The 18,089-nt window shown below is 40.7% G+C and overlaps 1 protein-coding gene across 3 annotated transcripts in view; it reads left to right on the top strand.

Moving 5' to 3' along the window:
* arnt2 (aryl-hydrocarbon receptor nuclear translocator 2) overlaps positions 1 to 14,003 on the top strand; it is a 391,537-nt gene extending 377,534 nt beyond the window's left edge. The window contains exons 18-19 of one of the 3 annotated variants that reach the window (XM_078241563.1): positions 2,243 to 2,374; positions 13,910 to 14,003. In XM_078241563.1, the coding sequence (XP_078097689.1) occupies positions 2,243 to 2,341 (99 nt within the window). In that variant the 3' untranslated portion in view covers positions 2,342 to 2,374; positions 13,910 to 14,003. Of the gene's footprint in view, positions 1 to 2,242; positions 2,474 to 6,368; positions 8,000 to 13,909 lie in introns of those variants that run through there. The other 2 variants (XM_078241562.1, XM_078241561.1) reach the window with 2 other exon arrangements.
* The last annotated feature ends 4,086 nt before the right edge of the window (positions 14,004 to 18,089 follow it).

Genomic DNA, 18,089 nt, shown 5'->3' with positions numbered 1-18,089 from the left:
TTATGTAATGTTTCCCAGTCATCCTGTGGTGACTTTTGCAGATTGCTACTTACCTATGAAATATATAGCACGTTTCGAAAAGAATCTAAGTTGAAAACTAAATGACACAAGTTGGTGCAGAGGAAATTAACACACAATATTGCCAAGAACGCTGAGACCTCAGTCAGCTGCCTTGTCCACATTGGTCCCAGATTGAAAAACAAGTACAAGCTGTTTGATAGATCAGTGTAAATTCTTTAGAATGCTGACTGAGATCACTAGGACTTAGCCTGATCTTTTCTACAGGTCATTTCATAGGTTCATTTAGGGTAAGAATTTATAGAATTGTTTTATTTTCTGCCAGAACACAGGAAGAACAATGTGTCTGTTGCTTAAGACGCTTTCAGAGTTTGTGTTTAGAGTCATAGATGGTTACAGCATGGAAACAGGCCCTTTGGCCCAACTTGTCCATGTCACCCTTTTTTTAACCAGTAAGCTATTCCCAATTGCCCGTGTTTGGCCCATATCCCTCTATATCCATCTTACCCATGTAACTGTCCAAATGTTTTTTAAAAGGCAAAATTGTACCCATCTCTACTACTGCCTCTGGCAGCTCGTTCCAGACACTCACCACCCTCTGTGTGGAAAGAATTGCCCCTCTGGACCCTTTTGTATCTCTCGCCTCTCACCTTAAACCTATGCCCTCTAGTTTTAGACTACCCTACCGCTGGGAAAAGATGTTGACTATCTATCTTATCTATGCCCCTCATTATTTCGCTGGCCCTCACATGGAGCAGTCAGTCTTGGCAGTTCTTATAGGGCAAGGGCCAAGGGAAAAGTAATTTGAAAGCAGAAGATTGTTAAATGGGTGGCCGGTAACATCTGATGCTGCTATTAGTTGCCTCTCAGAGCCATTTCATTCTGCAACATCCACATACCAAAATATCCCCATCCTCAGTGATGGAGAGCCCAGTACATCAGTGCAAAACAATCTTCAGTGCGAGGTGAATGAACTCCTGTGGGGGCAATCCCAACCCCTGCAAAGGATGATCCATATTTTTCTGGGGCCAAATATCTGAGTAGAGTTGTCATTTTGGGCACAATTAGTGATTCCAGTACAAATTGCAACTAGTTTGAAAAATGTTTTGTTGACTCATGTACATGGAATTGATTGGAGAACCTGCCTTTTATTAAGCTTATTTATTAGTGTCACAAGTAGGCTTACATTAACACTGCAATGAAGTTACTGTGAAAATCTCCTTGTCACCACACACCGGCGCCTGTTCGGGTGCCCTGAGGGAGAATTTAGCATTGCCAATGCACCTAACCAGCACATCTTTTGGACTGTGGGAGGAAACCAGAGCACCCGGAGGAGACCCACGCAGACACGGGGAGAACGTGCAAACTCCACACAGACAGTGACCCCAAACCAGGAATCGAACCCGGGTTCCTGGCGCTGTGTGGCAGCAGTGCTAACCGCTTTGCCACCATGCCTTAATCCAGAGTGACATGTATTTGAAACCATAATTATGTTGAATAAATTTCTCCAAAAATACTTTTGGTTTACTTAAGAGTAGAAAATTGCCCAGAAGCTAAAAATGGGTTTATCATTGAAAGTAATCTATAATTCAGTGTCAATCCACCACCTGTGACTTTAGTTGACTGAAATTGACTTAAAAAACACAATTCCATTTCCTAGTTGGATTGTGTTAAAGTGTGCCAGTCCCTCAAACTTGTAAAACAATCAAAACCTTTTAAACTGATCAGTTAGTGTCCTTGCGCCCGGATTCTCCAACTTAATTTTTGGAGCTTTCTTGAAGAGCTGGAAATGAACGCAATGAGGGGATACTCCAGTGATGATAAATTCGCTCTGGCCGTGACCGGTTTAGTGAGTGGGGCTTGCTTCTAGCGCAGTTTTAAAACTAGCACAGAAGGTAATGAAAAATGTGAGTTATCCCAAACGCAATTTGTGCTCAAACTTCCATGATCTTTTATACCAGCTATGTGAATTTTGGCCAATTGCGCCAAGAAAAGTTAGTGCAACTATGCAGAAACTCCCAGTCAGAGTGGTTGTTGTGTCTTTCACAGTCATGCGACAGTTTTCAATCTATATCAATTGCGTATGTGTGTACATTAACTCATTTTTTGCGATATGTTTTAAGTTACAAGGTTTAATTCTGGGTGTTACCTGTGGTAATATTTTCATAAGATTTCTACATGAAGACCTAACTCTTTCAAAGCTCTGATTGTCTTTTGCTTACAGGATATGTTGTCTATGCTTGGAGATCCAACTCAAGGCACTGGCAATTACAACAATGAGGATTTTGCTGATCTAAGCATGTTCCCGTCATTTTCTGAATAACTGGCTACTAAACCAATGTTTGCTCAGTGACAGGTGAGCATATAATGGCAGCAAAGGTCTGTGGCTAAAGGAACTCTTTTAAGCAAACTTGAACCATTTAAATAAAGCCAAATGGATTTAATTCTGTAACATTAGCAAACCATGTCATACATTCCAGGCAGGGAAATAGGGGACAAATGCATGCAGGTAATGAATACCAGAGTGTAACCAAACTTTGGAAGATCACCCCCCTTATCCTGTGAGGAAAATGATTATCATACCCCAGCTGTTGGCAGTTAGAACAGAACATGTATGTCTTGAAATCTAACCATTCTAACAGCAATTCCATATTGCTGTAGAACCAGATAACACTGCATAAAAAGGTACGGACCTAAGTGAGACAACAAAAGGAAAATTATAATCTGACTTCTTTCAGTCTTGTTGGATAATCAAATACTTTAAAATTAAATTTAAAATGAAATATTTCACTAATCATAGACAGGTGACAACTCTGACCTGCAGAAAAATTCAAGACAATGAATATTTTTACTTTACACTGTAGCTGTTTGATGTGAGGGACCATTTCCATTCTTCCTGCATCTGATACGACTGCTCAAACACAGTGTTCATCACTTTCATCACTAGGTTATAGATAATCCTTCCTGCAAGTTTCAGCACAGTCCGGACCTTTTCAAAACTGAAACCAGTGAAATAGCAACACTGGAAATTTTTTTTTATCAGTTTAAAAGAAGGAAGTGCCATTATCTTGATTCCAGAGAGGAAGGGAAGAACCAACAGAACCCTTCCCTTCCCTTCCTCTCACCCTACCAGGCAGATCAGTGTGAGAAAGCCATTCTCTAACATCCCAAGCCTTACCCGGATGGTGCGTCTCACTAAAATAGCAAAACACTGCAGATGCTGGAATGTGAAACAAAGACACTTGCTGGAAAAGCTCAACAGGTCTGGCAGCATCCGTAGGGAGAGAAACAGAGTTAAAGTTTCAAGTCCACACGGCTCTTTTTCAGAACTAATGGGGGTTGGATTATATGTAAGAGAGGGTGGAACAATGATTAATGGGAGCTGGGAGAGATTGCAAATAAGATGTAGCAAAACTTAAGAACAAGTGATAGACGGCCCAGTGGGGAAGTGGGAGGGAGGGTTTTTTCGCATTGGAACAAAAAAGGTTTGGGATATTTTTAAAAAGTAACGATGGAGGAGAAAGGTCATGATCTAAAGTTGTTGAACTCAATGTTGAGTTCTGAGATCTGTAATGTGTCTAATTGGAAGATGAGGTGCTCGCCTCCAGTTTGCATTGAGCTTCACTGGAGCATAGCAGCAGGCCAAGGACAGACATGTGGGCATGAGAGCAAGCTGCCTAGATTGTATTAGACTATTTATAATTTCCATTTTTCAAGTACTCATTTTTATATTCATCATTAAAATTGTAAATGTTACCGTTTGATGTTCAGATTCATGCCTTAACGTCAGTGTCTTGCAGACACTATTGCATGTGGTATGTATTACATGTGGCTGTAGTCTGGCCAAGGCCTCAGTGGTGCTTTTTCAGTCATATGTAGGTTGGGCTTTTCTCGTGTTATGTTCATTAGTGCCAATAGAACCAAGAAAACAAGCATTATTTGAAAGAATGGATAAAGTTAGGTCAGGTGTTGTGTCCTGTAATGCCAAAGTTTCACAAAAATGGCATAAGATGTTGGACCCTCTTAACTCACACTATTTACTCTCCAGATGATTGAAATGTATATCGGTCAAAAGTATGACTTAAAAACTGGATCTTAACCCAATTATGTGAAGCTGCTTAAGAAGTTCTTTGAAAAGAACAATAAGTCCATTTGTTTTCCAAAACCCACCATTCCCTGAAATGTACTTTATCATTGTTTGTGAAGTATAGTACCTTGGTCACAATTGCAAGTCCAGTTTGAAGTTAACAAAAATGAATAGTACATTAGATTTCCAACCTTCTTGCATTCTTTAAACATTCAGGCATTTCTTTTTTAAAAAAATGAAAATTGTAATTGTTTTTAAAACCCTTTTCCTGTCGATATTGTTTAGAAATCACTGCAGATGTAAAATGTACTAGAGTTTGATTGACTAGGGTTTTTCAAAATTATAGAGGGAATGAATTGTAGAAGATAAATATCTCCTTTCATTCAAGATCAGCATCAAGTGACCATAATTTCACCCCAGTATTTTTTTAAGGGAACTTGCCGTCCCTCATTTGATTTGGAGTAACATATTGAGGATGAAGATTCAGCCTTTGCCACTCTGCAGAACCAGGCAATACATTTAAAATCAGCTGACCATGAGGAATAAAAACCCTTAGCAATTAAAGGAAAAATATTAACTTTCCAGTTTCCTGAGGTTTCACCTAAGGAAATAATTCACAAATCCAAACAGAATACCCCTTTGTTGTTGGCAGTTAGCTGGTGAATGTGCTCCACACGAAGGAATAGGTGTAGCAGGAGATTTAAAGAATAAACCGAGAGGTTGAGGGGTGTAGGATAAGATGATTCATATTCTTTATAAGCCTGAGAGTTCCTGTGTTGATCAGTCTGTCGGATCTAACCCTGCTATTGAACTCCTTCGCTAATTTGTAATTGCATATAAGAGGGTGATGGTGTTCCAACATGACTTCCCTCTTAATCGTTTATTTTATATGTGACAAAATAAAAGGCAAATAAAGCCACAATAATTTTAGGTGCTCACAATCTTGATGCAGATTCCTCCCAAAATCAATTAAGTGAAATCTTGCAAAGTATTTCCTTTTGCTAGCCAGTGTCAAAGAATAACAAAAATTGTAATCATGTACATTGATATAACTCTAAAAATTTATATTGGATAGTGCAGAATTCGTCCCAAATCTTTTTTTAATTCCTTCATGAGATGTGGGCATCGCTGGCTGGGACCAGCATTTGGTGCCCATCCATAATTGCCCTTGAGGGGACATTTAAGAGTCAACTGCTTTGTTGCGGATCCGGAATCACATGTAGGCCAGACCAGGTAAGGATGGCAGATTTTCTTCCCTAATGGGACAATAGTGAACCACATGGGTTTTTACAATAGTTTCATGGTCATCATTAGACTTTTAGGTCCAGATTTGCAGTGAATTCAAATTTCACCATCTGCCGTGGTGGGACTTGAATCTGAGTGCCCAGAGAATTGCTGGGTCTCTGGATTACTAGTCCAGTGACAATGCCAGTCTAAAGATATGCAGATTAGGTGAATTGGCAATGCTAAATTGTCTTTTAGTGTCCAAAGATCTATAGGTTAGATGGATTAGCTATGGTAAATGCAAGGGGTTATGGGGATAGGGCGGAGGTGAAAGCCTGGGTTGAATGCTCTTTTGAAGAGTCAGTGCAGACTGGATGGCCTCCTTCTGCACTCTAGGGATTCTGTGCTTCTAATACCACTACACAAGTTGCCATTGGTAGATTAATTAAAATCAGTTGTGCAATATACCAGAATTGATAGAAAACCCATTATAGTCCAGAGGAGGTTATAGAGATAGGGAGGGATCAACCCATGAAAGGATTTGATGGGGTCGTCCCATAGTAGTGGTATTGTCATAAGACTAATAATCCAAAGGCCTGAGCTAATGCTCTGGGGACTTGGGGTCATAACTCGCCATGGCAGCTGTTGAAATTTAAATTAAATTAATTAAAATTCTAGAATCAAAAGCTGGAGTCTGTAATGATGTGAGTATCATCGATTATTGTAAAAATCCACTGGGCTCACTAATGTCCTTTAGGGAAAGAAATCTGCCGTTCTTACCTGGTCTGCCTACAGCAGAGCCACAGCAACGTGGTTGACTCATAACTGCTCTCAAGGAGAATTAGGGATGGGCAATAAATGTTGGCCTTATCAGTGAGGCTGTGAATAAAATCAATAATAGGGCTTCATTATAAATGAAAAATTCATGCAGCCTTTTGTGAGGTTGTTTAGTTTTAATTTCACAACTGCTCTATACAGGACTGGTTCTTTGTGTTAATCAATTTAACCGTAGCTGTTTCTTATTCTGTCCCAATTGGAGGTGAAGAATCATGAAGAAAGCTCTGACTCTAATATGCAAGATGCAAATGTGGCTTCTCCTCAGTCAATGACAAAACGTAGGCAGTGCAAGCACCACTTTGACCTAGTTTATAGAACCAATACCCAGAGAAGGATCTTCACCTTAGAAGTGTCAATGTAGAATAATTGCTGTTTAAGCAGCTTTCAGTATTGTACTAAAGATTCTTCTTGGAGTTAAATGAAGCACTATTGTCAAATTGATGTTTTCTTTGAGAAATCCATAACGTCTAGCAAATGTTGAGTGTAACATTTTCATCTGTCTATTGTTCAAGCTTCTGCTGGTTACTTTAGATAAAAAGGCTCTAAGTTCAGAGGTAAATAGTAGAAGTGTAAATGTAAATAGTTGTACTAGAAGCGTCAGTGAACTTGCTGTTTTAGGAAATATTCTGTATTTTCAGTATTTTGTAAGTATTTTTGATGTAATTTCAAGTAATGTAGCATTCTAATTTCTGCTAAAGTGCTGTTATTTTTGTATACTGCAGTGCCATTTAACTGAATACATTTCATTTGAGGAAGAAATGTAGCTCCACTGTTAGGAAAATATAATGTTTATCAAGTCAGTATAGTTGTAAATGTAATCTGTGCAGAAAGGTTTTAGCATAGGAACAATTTGAATAACTTTCTTTAAAAGTGTAGAGCTATTTTAATTACACAATTTGCGCTGGACTAAATATTAATATTGGGCTAAAATCCAACTTCAGTGAGTGTGAACTGACTATTGCCTGTTCTGTGTGATTATCTTTTCCATTGACTTCATTCGGAGGAAAGATTGGGTGGGAACAGGAGTGAATAATAGCCATGGGTGGATAATGGGTGAGATACATAAGACAATTGGCTACAGCCTCATTGAATTTGAGTTTTACCCCTATTGTGTTTTAGTTATTTCTAACCATTCAATTAAGACTGTAAAAAAAATTGTACAAATTATTTGTTGGCTAATAAGGGCAATTCTTCATACCACACAGGTTGTTTCAATAACATGTCAGGCCAAATGTACAAACCCCCCACAAAATATAATTACTGTAATCTTTCTCTCAATTTTCTAGTGTAAATGGATTCATAATCCAAATGCATATTATATCTGAAATTATAATCTAGCTATTTTTAACAGTTATATTTATGTATATAGATTTTAACCTGTATTGTTTAGTTTTTAATATAACTATAATTTGCCTATTAAAGTGGCACAAATGCATAATTCCTAGATGTATGGTACCAGAGTACGTGAAGACTCGACACAAAGCCTTCCTTACTTTATTTCAGATGTTTACTAATGAATTTCCCTGGATGATTTGTTTCTTTAGCCTATGGTTTTAAAATAGAATTTATTTGAGGATCATGAGCCCTTATCTAATGTTTTGTGTGTGTGTGTCTCTGCGAAAGTTTAATTTGCAGTATTGTGGGCAAAGCGATTTGTATTTCATCTGATATTACAAACAATGCATTTAAGGTGACTTAACAAATCTTTAATCAGTTGCTGTTGTTCATATATTCTGTCATTTCTGAATATTGACATTGCACGTTAAAGCAGAAGGTACAAATGTCATTTTTGTGGTGTATGTGTAATGCTACTAATAAAGCCAAACCAATAGCAATTGTCTGTCTGTTTACTTTTGTCTTCAGAAGGTTGGTCATATTATTGCTCTGTTTAGCTGTATCTAATGGTTCCATACAAGACCTTGAAATGTTCCCAGCTTATTTTGAAGAAGCCTGTTTCTCTTTGGACAGTTGCTAAGGAATAAGTTAAGGTAGCAATTAACTACTTGGAATGTAGCTCTTGTCAAAACTTGCAATGGTTTGTGTTTATGTATTTGCTTCCAGCAGAGTGAGGTCTTGTTGAAGCTGATTTCTCAGTTATCTGAGAGGTCACGAGGTTGCATACATTGAAGCAGTTCAGAATATCGAGTTGTTAACTGCTGGGGTTTATATCCTAGAGTCAGATTCTTTTCTCTACTAAATGTCCTTCTGCTGAGTGTGCATAAAAGACCTATTTTTCAAGTCACGCTACTCAGAAGATTCACCCTCAAGTACTTAACACTGTGTAAATATTGCATTAAAGTTTGATCAATTTCTCTGCACTTTATTACATCTGTGGTGTAGCTGGTGCTGAAGTGGGTTTTGGGGCACAGTTGCAATATGTTTATTCTGTCCTATCCTTTTTAAGGCCACTGGCTAGGTAGTCTCTGCAATGGGTGCAGTGCAGATTCACCAGAATGATCCTGAGGTATAATGATGTGGAGATGCTGGCGTTGGACTGGGGTGGGCACAGTAAGAAGTCTCACAACATCAAGTTAAAGTCCAACAGGTTTATTTGGTATCACAAGCTTTTGGAGCACTGCTCCTTCATCAGGTGAGTGGCTGGGGTACAAAGGGTTAAATTTTTCAGACAGGTTCCATGGAAGAGGCTCAAATACAGAAGATTAAGGGGTGATTGAATAGTGGTATCTCAGATGATCTGTTGGATAGGTAGTGAGAAGCTATTTCTTCTGATGGGAGAGACCAGAACAAGGGGGCATAACCTTAAAATGAGAGATGGCTCATTTAGGGTGATAGCCAGAAAACACTTCTTCACACAAAGAGCAGTAGAAATCTGGAATTCTTTCTTCCAGCCCCCTCACTCCATTGTCTCTCTCCTACGTACGATATCTCCTAACCAATTTGCTACACAAGACAATAGATTACCTCCAATTCCAGGTGAGCTAATTTTTGTTAGAAATGCCTTTTGGAAGTTAATATTATCTCATTAATTACCTCCTCAAAAAATTCAGTTAAATTCTTTAAACATGACTTGTCCTTTACAAGTCCATGCAGGACCTCTCTCTCTGGTTCATGTTTATCCAAATGCTCAATTACTGTTCCTAATTACAGATTCTGGTAACTTCCCCATAATAGACACCAGACAACAAGCCTATAGTTTCTTTGTTTATCTCTCTCACTCTCAAATAATAGTGTCATTGGCAATTTTCCAATCCAAGGAAGCAATTTCTCAATCAAGGGAGTTTTCACCTCCACATTCTATCCTGACTTTTAAATACATTACCATTGCTTCATTGGTGATGGGTGAAAATCCTGGAACACTCCACCTAATGGCACCATGCGGTTCCTTCACAATAAGAACTTCAGTGGTTCAAGAAACTGATTCACCGCTAACTGCTCAAGTGCAACAAGGGATGGACGTAAAAACCAGTTTTGATAATAATACTCACATCCTGAGTGTGAACACCTGCATTTGATTTTGAATTTCAAATAATCTTAGTTTAATTGAAGTAATTATTTAAATACAAGAAATGAAAGAAACATTTTGCTTCGCAAGTTCCTATTATTATCCACACTGTGTTCGAGAGTATGCTCATTATGAACATTTAGGAAAATCCAATTTAAAGACCAGAACCTCTGGAGATCAGCAGGAACTGACATTTACAGTTATGAGTTGGTTAGGGAGTTGGATATAACGTCTTATCACTGGGGAGTTGGAAGAGAGGAAACCCTATCCGTATGAAGATGACTAAATACTTGGAGTTGGCTGCCTCACGGTGAACTCATGGTTGCTGATTGTAGTTTTTAACTGAACAGATTGAGTGTCCCTGTGCAGCCTTGAAATGCTTCCTGTCCATTTTCCTGTGTTACCTCATAAATCTTGTCGTGTTCAAAAAACTTGCTAACATTGACGTTTTTCTACTGACCTTGTTTCACTTGCATTATCTGACCATCTCTTCCTCCCCGCGTACCTTGCACACCCACACACGCATTATCTGACCATCTCTTCCTCCCCGCGTACCTTGCGCGCACACCCACATATAATGATGGCTAGTTCAGTGTGTATTGTTGGTAACTAAAGTCATGAGTCAGTCGAAGAATCAATCAGCCTCATAAGGAATAAAATTAATAGACGAAGCTGGTAACTTTACTCTGAGGAGCCAGTATCTCAGATTGATAGGACATAAAGGTTAATGAATATGGAGGCGACGTGGTGACTCCAGAATGTGAAGGAAGCATTTTGACCTGTGTGCTACATAAAGTTAAGTACTCCTAATCAGATTGCTGTTTCCACTACCTGTTAATTGTCTCCCATCCTGACTCGTGAAATTTTTGCCATCTCTAATTAACCAGTGAGGGCATTAAGCAAACATTACGAGGAGCCTGGAATAGAACTGACATCCATTCTGATTTACAAATGCACTCTTTCACCAGGAGTGACAGCAATGATGATTAGGGGCTGACTAAGTAATCACACCCTTTATGAGCTCAAGACATCCCAAAGTGCCTTGTATTCAATTATGTTACAGAATATTTACAGCACATAAGGAGGCCATTCAGCCCATCAAGTCTTAACCAGCTCTCAAAATGAGCACTGAGCACTTGCTTTTCAGATAACAGTCTCATTCTCTTTTGAAAGCCTCGATTGAACCAGCCTCCCTCTACCATGCTCTCAGGCAGTGCATTCCAGACTCTAACCGCTCGCTGTGTGAAAAATGTTATTCCTCGTGTCACTTTTGCGTCTCCTGTCAATTATTTTAAATCTGCGCCCTCTTCTCTGTCCTTCTAAGTCTTCCTGAGACTGCGATCTGTCCCTCTCCCTGGTTTAGGACCTTTTTCTGTTCTTTAGCTTGAGATCTCCTCTCTGCAGACTCCCTGCATATCTCTTTTCCAGCAGTTTCTGTGAAAAGCTCCTCACTTCTTGGTTACATTCTTTCAACTGAACTCAAAACTGTTTTTGCTGCCACTGTGGGGCCCTGGTTGTTAGCCAGTAGCCCAGTTTTGTATACTCTGTGTTTGTTTTAGAGTCATAAAAATAAACGAATAAAAAGAGTTATTAAAATGCAGACATCTTTTAAAGTGAAACTAAAACTGAAATGCTCTTAATACACAGCTGCAGAAGTATAAATTAAACTTGAAGCTACAGGTTATGCTCTATATAAATACAAACATAAATCATCTAAATTATATCGCCTGATTACAGGAAGGATGTAGAAAAGATTGAAAGGGTGCAGAGGAGATTTACAAGGATGTTGCCTGGATTGAGTGGCATGCCTTATGAGGATAGGCTGAGGGAGCTCGGTCTTTTCTCCTTGGAGAGACGTAGGATGAGAGAAGACCTAATAGAGGTATATAAGATGTTGAGAGGCATAGATCGGGTGGACTCTGAGGCTTTTTCCCAGGGTGGAAATGGCTGCTACGAGAGGACACAGGTTTAAGGTGCTGGGGGGTAGGTACAGGGGAAATGTGAGGGGGAAGTTTTTCACACAGAGGGTGGTGGGCGAGTGGAATCGGCTGCCGTCAGTGGTGGTGGAGGCAAACTCAATAGGGTCTTTTAAGAGACTCCTGGATGAGTACATGGGACTTAATAGGATGGAGGGTTATAGGTAGGCCTAAAAGGTAGGGATATGTTCGGCACAACTTGTGGGGCCGAAGGGCCTGTTTTGTGCTGTAGTTTTCTATGTTTCTATAAAATATTTTAACAAGTACCACAGGGGTCAGTGCTGGAGTCTGAACTATTTACAATTTATATCAATGTTTAGGATAAAGGGACTAAATGTATGGGGGCTCAATTTGCCAATAACAGCACGATAAATTGGAAAATAAATTGTCAAGGGGAAGTCGAAAGGCTGCAAAGGGATATCAACAAGTTGGTGACTGAGCAAAAAAATGGCAGATGCAATATAATGTGGCAAAATGTCAACTTGTTCACTTTGGCAAAAAGAATAGGAAAATAGTATATTACTTAAATGGAGAAAGATTGCAGAACCTGGTAGTAGAGAGGGATCTGGGTATCCTGGTACATGAGTCACAAATAGTATGCAGGTACAGTAAGTGAATGGGCAGGCAAGTGGAATGTTACTGTTTGTTGCATGGGGAATGGAATATAAAAGTAGGGTAGCTTTACTGGGTACATGAATAGGGAGGGAATAGAGGGATATGGTCTGAGTAAGGGCAGGTTTTTTTTAAATTTTAGTTAGGGCATCATGAGCGGCACAGGCTTGGTGGGCCGAAGGGCCTGTTCCTGTGCTGTACTTTTTTTGTTCTTTAGTTGTACACGGTGGGACCACTCCTGGAATAGTTTTGGATGTCTCCTTATTTGAAAAAAAATACAATTGTGTTTGAAGCAATACAGAGAAGGCTCACTTAACTCATTCCTGGGATAAGGGGCTTACCCTATGAGGAAAGGTTGAAGAGCCGATATGCATTGGAGTTTAGAAGAACAAGAGATGCTTTTATTGAAACATACCAGAATCTGAGGACTTTGTAAGGTGGATACCCAGAGGATAGTTCCACTTGTGGGGGAGGCTAGAATCAAGGGATACCGTTTAAGAATAAAAGGTCTATATTTTAAGAGAAGAGTAATTTTTTTTCTGAGGGTAGTGAGTATGTAGAATACTCTTCCCCAGAAAGCACCAGAGGCTGGGTTATTGAACTTATTCAGGCAGAGTTCGATTTTTGATAGGCAAAGGAGTGGAGGGTTATGAGGGGCAGGCAGGGAAGTGGAGTTGAGACCTTACTGAGTGGCAGAGCAAGTTCGATGAACTGAATGATCCACTCCTGCTCCAAAGTCCAATGTTCCTTTGTTGGAATGTTTCACAATGTGAAAAGTGTTGCTGCAGGAGGCGATGAAAGAGAGAGGCTAAATTTAGAGAGGATGTTTTCAGTTGAGGGGGAGACCAACACGAGGAGCTGTAAATTTAAGATAGTGACGAATAATGCAAATTCACGAGAAACAGCGTTACCAGATAGTGGTGAGAATGCCGACTCTGCTACCTCTGGGCTACTTCAGGCAATCAACATGGATGCATTTCAGAGCAGGTTAAATGAAAAGAGAAAGCAAGATATGCTGATAGAGTATGAAGAATCACAGACTCCTGCAGTGCAGAAGGAGGCCATTCGGCCCATTGAGTCTGCACCGACCACAATCCCAGCTAGCCCCGTAGCCCCAAGTATTTATCATGCTAGTCCCCCTGACACTGAGGGGCAATTTAGCATAGCCAATCCACTTAACCCACACATCTCTGGAGTGTAAGAGGAAACCAGAGCACCCGGAGGAAACCCACGCAGACACGGGGAGAACGTGCAAACTCCACACACTGATCACAGCTGGGAATCAAACCTGGGTCCCTGGCGCTGTGAGGCAGCTGTGCTAACCACTGCAGTACCATGCTGCCCCATGCTGAAGGGGCTGGTGTGGAACATAAAAATCAGCATCGAATCGCTGGGCCTAATGGCCTATTTCTGTGCTGCAAATACTACAAATATAGCTAAACAAATATCTGAAAGTAACTTTAATATTGATCTAACCGTACAACAAAATGTAAGTGTAATGTAAATGTTCCATTTTAATTGAAAACATTTTTGTGATTGAATTTGTGCCTGGTTTAATTCTCTTTCTTCATTAGCTCCGTACCTGTAATCAAAGCTGAAACTTGCCAAATGACTTTCAGTATACAATGGCTTTGGCAAGTGAGAGATGTCAGTGAGATGTGCAGTGACCATGATCACTTGGTTATGTTACAGCCACTCCATCTTCTTCCGTTTCCTGTCTTATTGCGTTCAGGATCTGCTTCGATGACTTAAAAGGAAGAAGAGGGTGGATAAACCTAACCGGGGGGGTCAGGTTCCTTAGAACATTGCAACAGGACAGACACTGAGAAAGTACAGCACTGATGTCAACTGAATGACTGAGTTAGCAATCCTGAACACAGCCTGTTCCTGTGGGACTGAAGGATATATCCTGCACTGACAAAAGGAATTGATTTTTTTTTCAAATTGCAGGAAAGAATATGTTTAATGAATAAATCACATTGTGAGCACGATCATCACCTCATTTGTAACTAACCAGTCTAGTTCCAAAATCATACAAACATACACATTAGAAACAGGAGGAGGCCACTCGGCCCCTCTAACCTGCTCCGCCATCCAATAAGATCATGGCTGTAACCGCAATTTCACATTCCTGCCAACCCCCCGCTAACCTTTCACCCCCTTGTTAATCAAGAATCTATCTCGCTCTATCTTTAAAATATTCAAAGTCTCTGCTTCCATTGCCTTTTGAGGAAGAGAGTTCCAAAGACACTCAGCCCTCTGAGAAAGATGTTCTCCTCGTCCCTGTGTTAAATGACCCCTTATTTTTAAACAGTGATCTTTAATTCTAGATTCTCCCACAAGAGGAACTATCCTCTTCACATCCACCCTGTCAATACCCCTCAGAATCTTAAGGATTTTGATCAAGTTGCCTCTTCTAAACTCCAGCAGATACGAGCCTAACCTCTCCAACCTTTCCTCAGAAGACAACCCACCCATTCCAAGTATTAATCTGGTAAAGCTTCTCCAAACTGCTTCTAACGCATTTACATTTTCCTTAAATAAGGAGACCAGTAGTGTACACAATTCTCCAGGTGTGGTCTCGCCAATGCCCTGCACAACTGAGGCATAATCTCCTCACTTTTGTAATCAATTATACTCGCAATAAATGATAACATTCCATTAGCTTTCCTAATTTCTGTACCTGTATACCAGCCTTTCGTGATTCATAGCTGCTGTTGTTTCTGGTTTAGAATGAGGCGGCTATTTTAACCCCCTAATCCTGTTCCGTCATTCATTGAAATCACAGTTAACCCATGAGCTAATTCTATATACCTGCATTTTCCCCTTTCTCCCAAACAACAACCTATCAGTTACTGTCTATGGAAGAGAGTTCCAAACTTCTACCACCCTTTATGTGTACAAGTGTCTCCTACTTTCACTGCAAAAGCTGTAATTGTTAAACTGCATCCTCCAGTCTTAGAATCCCCAATCTGCAGAAACAGTTTCTCCCTATCTCCCTGTTTAGTAAAACAAAGAGTCCTGCTCTGCCCAAGACTGCAAGGAACTACAAAAGGTCATGAATGTAGCCCAGTCCATCACACAAACCAGCCTCTCATCCTTGACTCTTGTCTACGCTTCCCGATGCCTTGGCAAAGCAGCCAGCATAATTAAGGACCCCACGCACCCTGGACATTCTCTCTTCCACCTTCTTCCATCAAGAAAAAGATACAAAAGTTTGAGGTCACGTACCAACCGACTCAAGAACATCTTCTCTGCTGTTGTCAGACTTTCGAATGGACCTACCTCGCATTAAGTTGATCTTCCTCTACATCCTAGCTATGACTGTAACACTACATTCTGCACTCTCTCGTTTCCTTCTCTATGAACGGTATGCTTTGTGTAGCGTGCAAGAAACAATACTTTTCACTGTATGGTAATACATGTGACAATAATAAATCAAATCAAAAAAATTAAACCTAAAAGATGGACATTTATTTTTAAAAAAGGTTTCTCAATTTATTCACGTTTTAATTTATCTACTAGCAAAGGTGCACTAATCTGTACATCTATGAACCATCAGCATCACCTTTAATCCCATTGAGCTCGGGGAGGGAGTGCCGCGGATTATAATCCTCACTCCCTTTTGGGATCAGGCGGACTCCTCAAACGATCACTTTGATTTAAGATTAAGATGGGCCACACAGACAATTCATTTAAGATACTGGCGCTGGCTGGCATGCTGAGGCCATGGGGCCTGGTAAAACTGCCCATCTCAGAGAGGCAAACAGCCAATTTAGGCCCATAAGGAGCCTGGCTACAGGTGGTTAAAGGTGGCTGACTGGCTTTTTCCAGTTGGCCTCCAGTTTCCCGATGTGACAGGAGGCAGTTTAACTGCCTGAAGACGGACACTTAACAGCAGCCCTGGGATCCAGTGCTCCAGGCAGACCATCGCTACCTTCCAGGATGAGGGTGCAGCCAAAGACTACGGTGGCCTGGCTGCTTTTTCTATATTTGCATTTACATTTTTGTAAAAAGCAGCAGGTTCATGTTGAAGCCTCTCGGCTCCTTACCCTCGACTGCAGCCGCTGCACCGCCCAAGGTGGAAGGCCTCTGATTTGACCCCCAGTTTCAAGAGTCTGCCTGCCCTTACGCTGGCACTGTGATTAGCAATGCTGCTTCATGGCGCCAAAGACCTGGTGTAGCACAGTGGTTAACACCGCTGCCTCACAGCACCAGGGACCCAGGTTCAATTCTGGCCTTGGGTGATTGTCTGTGGAGTTTGCACATTCTCCCCGTGTCTGCGTGGGTTTCCTCCGGGTGCTCCGGTTTCCTCCCACACTCCAAAGATGTGTAGGTTAGGTGGATTGACCATGGTAAATGTGCGGGGTTACAGGGATAGGGCCTTGGTAAGATGCTCTTTCAGAGGGTCAGTGCAGACTGGATGAGACGAATGACCTCTTTCTGCACTGTAGGGATTCCATGGTTAATTGGCTGGGGACCTGTCTCCATGCCATTTAAGGGAATACCCTGGTCAAAATCCCCAAAAAAGAATCCATTTCCGTCTGGGACAGGTTTGGATTCAGGAACCAGAAACAGTCCCAGCTCCTGTTTCTCGCCCCAAAATGAAAATTCAGCTGTACGCTTCTCGAGGGCTCTGAAAGCGCTGCCGCTAAATAGGAGAACTGAAGCGGCAAAATCTTTTGGACGCTGATCAGTTGGAGTGGGATTTTTATTCAAACAGACTGTCCCAACTGAAATACACACAGCTTCACCAGCAGACCCCGGACATCAAGTGAATGGCAGAATATTGGGATAGTGCAGGAAAGTGAGCTTGAAGTCAAAGTTCAGCAACAATCTTGAATGGTGCAGCAGGCTCAAAGGGCCAAATGGCCTATTATGCTCCCATTTCTTATGTTATATTCTTATTCCTGTTTAAATCACATAGATCCAGCCTCGATGCCCCCTTGATACCCGGGCTCCAAAGATCATTAGTTCAAACCCCTCTCCAGAGATTTGAACATAAAATCCAAGCTGACACTCCCGTCTAGTACCAAGGGAGTGCTGTTGGAGGCGCCATCATTTTAATGAGCTGTCACAGCCTCTCGGGTTGGCTTAAAAGATCCCAGGGCAATTATTTTGTAGAAGAGTGGGGGAGACATCCCCAGTGTCCTGGCCAAGATTTAACCCTCAGCTAAATCACTAAAAATAAAGCATCTGGTTGTTTTCACATTGCTCTTGCTGGGATCTTGCTGTGTGCAACAATGACAACAAATTCATTGCAACAGTGACAGCACTTCAAAATAGATAGAAGATTCAAAATTATAAAGTAGAAACATTTAAGATGGACAGAGGATTGGTTACTGGACAGGAAGCAGAGAGTAGGGACAAATGGGCATTTTTCCAGGTTGCACTTTATATGACGTTGAGTTTGCTATTAAAATATCCGCTCCAAATACAATTTTCTCTTGGTTGCTATTTTCGTCAAGGCCAGTGGATTCCTGAAGGCTGAGGAAACTGCATCAGGTAAGTCAAGTTGTGAACATCGGGGGACAGTTGCTGTGGAGTCTGGTAAGTTTAAAGGCACTTGCCAACTTCAACTGTCATAATTAGATGCTGTTCGAAAAGTTAACTTGTTATTAATGCTGAAATTGATCATAGGTCTCCATCCCTAAAAGGTAAAGTGACCATTAGATTGACCAGCACTGTGTAAGAGTTTAGATGAATTAGAAAACTTTATCCAATGGATAAAATCCTCTTGTGCATTCAACAGGATGAAGAATCAGATATTAATGGTTTGGTTTTCAAATTGATTTTATCGCCTGATATCTGCTGAGCCTTTGCATCACCCTTTCAGTATCTACTAAGTACAGAAAGATAAACTTAATACACA

This window comes from Mustelus asterias, chromosome 24, assembly GCF_964213995.1.
Source record: "Mustelus asterias chromosome 24, sMusAst1.hap1.1, whole genome shotgun sequence".
NCBI classification, from domain to species: Eukaryota; Metazoa; Chordata; class Chondrichthyes; order Carcharhiniformes; family Triakidae; genus Mustelus; species Mustelus asterias.
The sequence above is the reverse complement of the archived record's forward strand: the minus strand, read 5'-3'. Positions and strand labels throughout refer to the sequence as shown.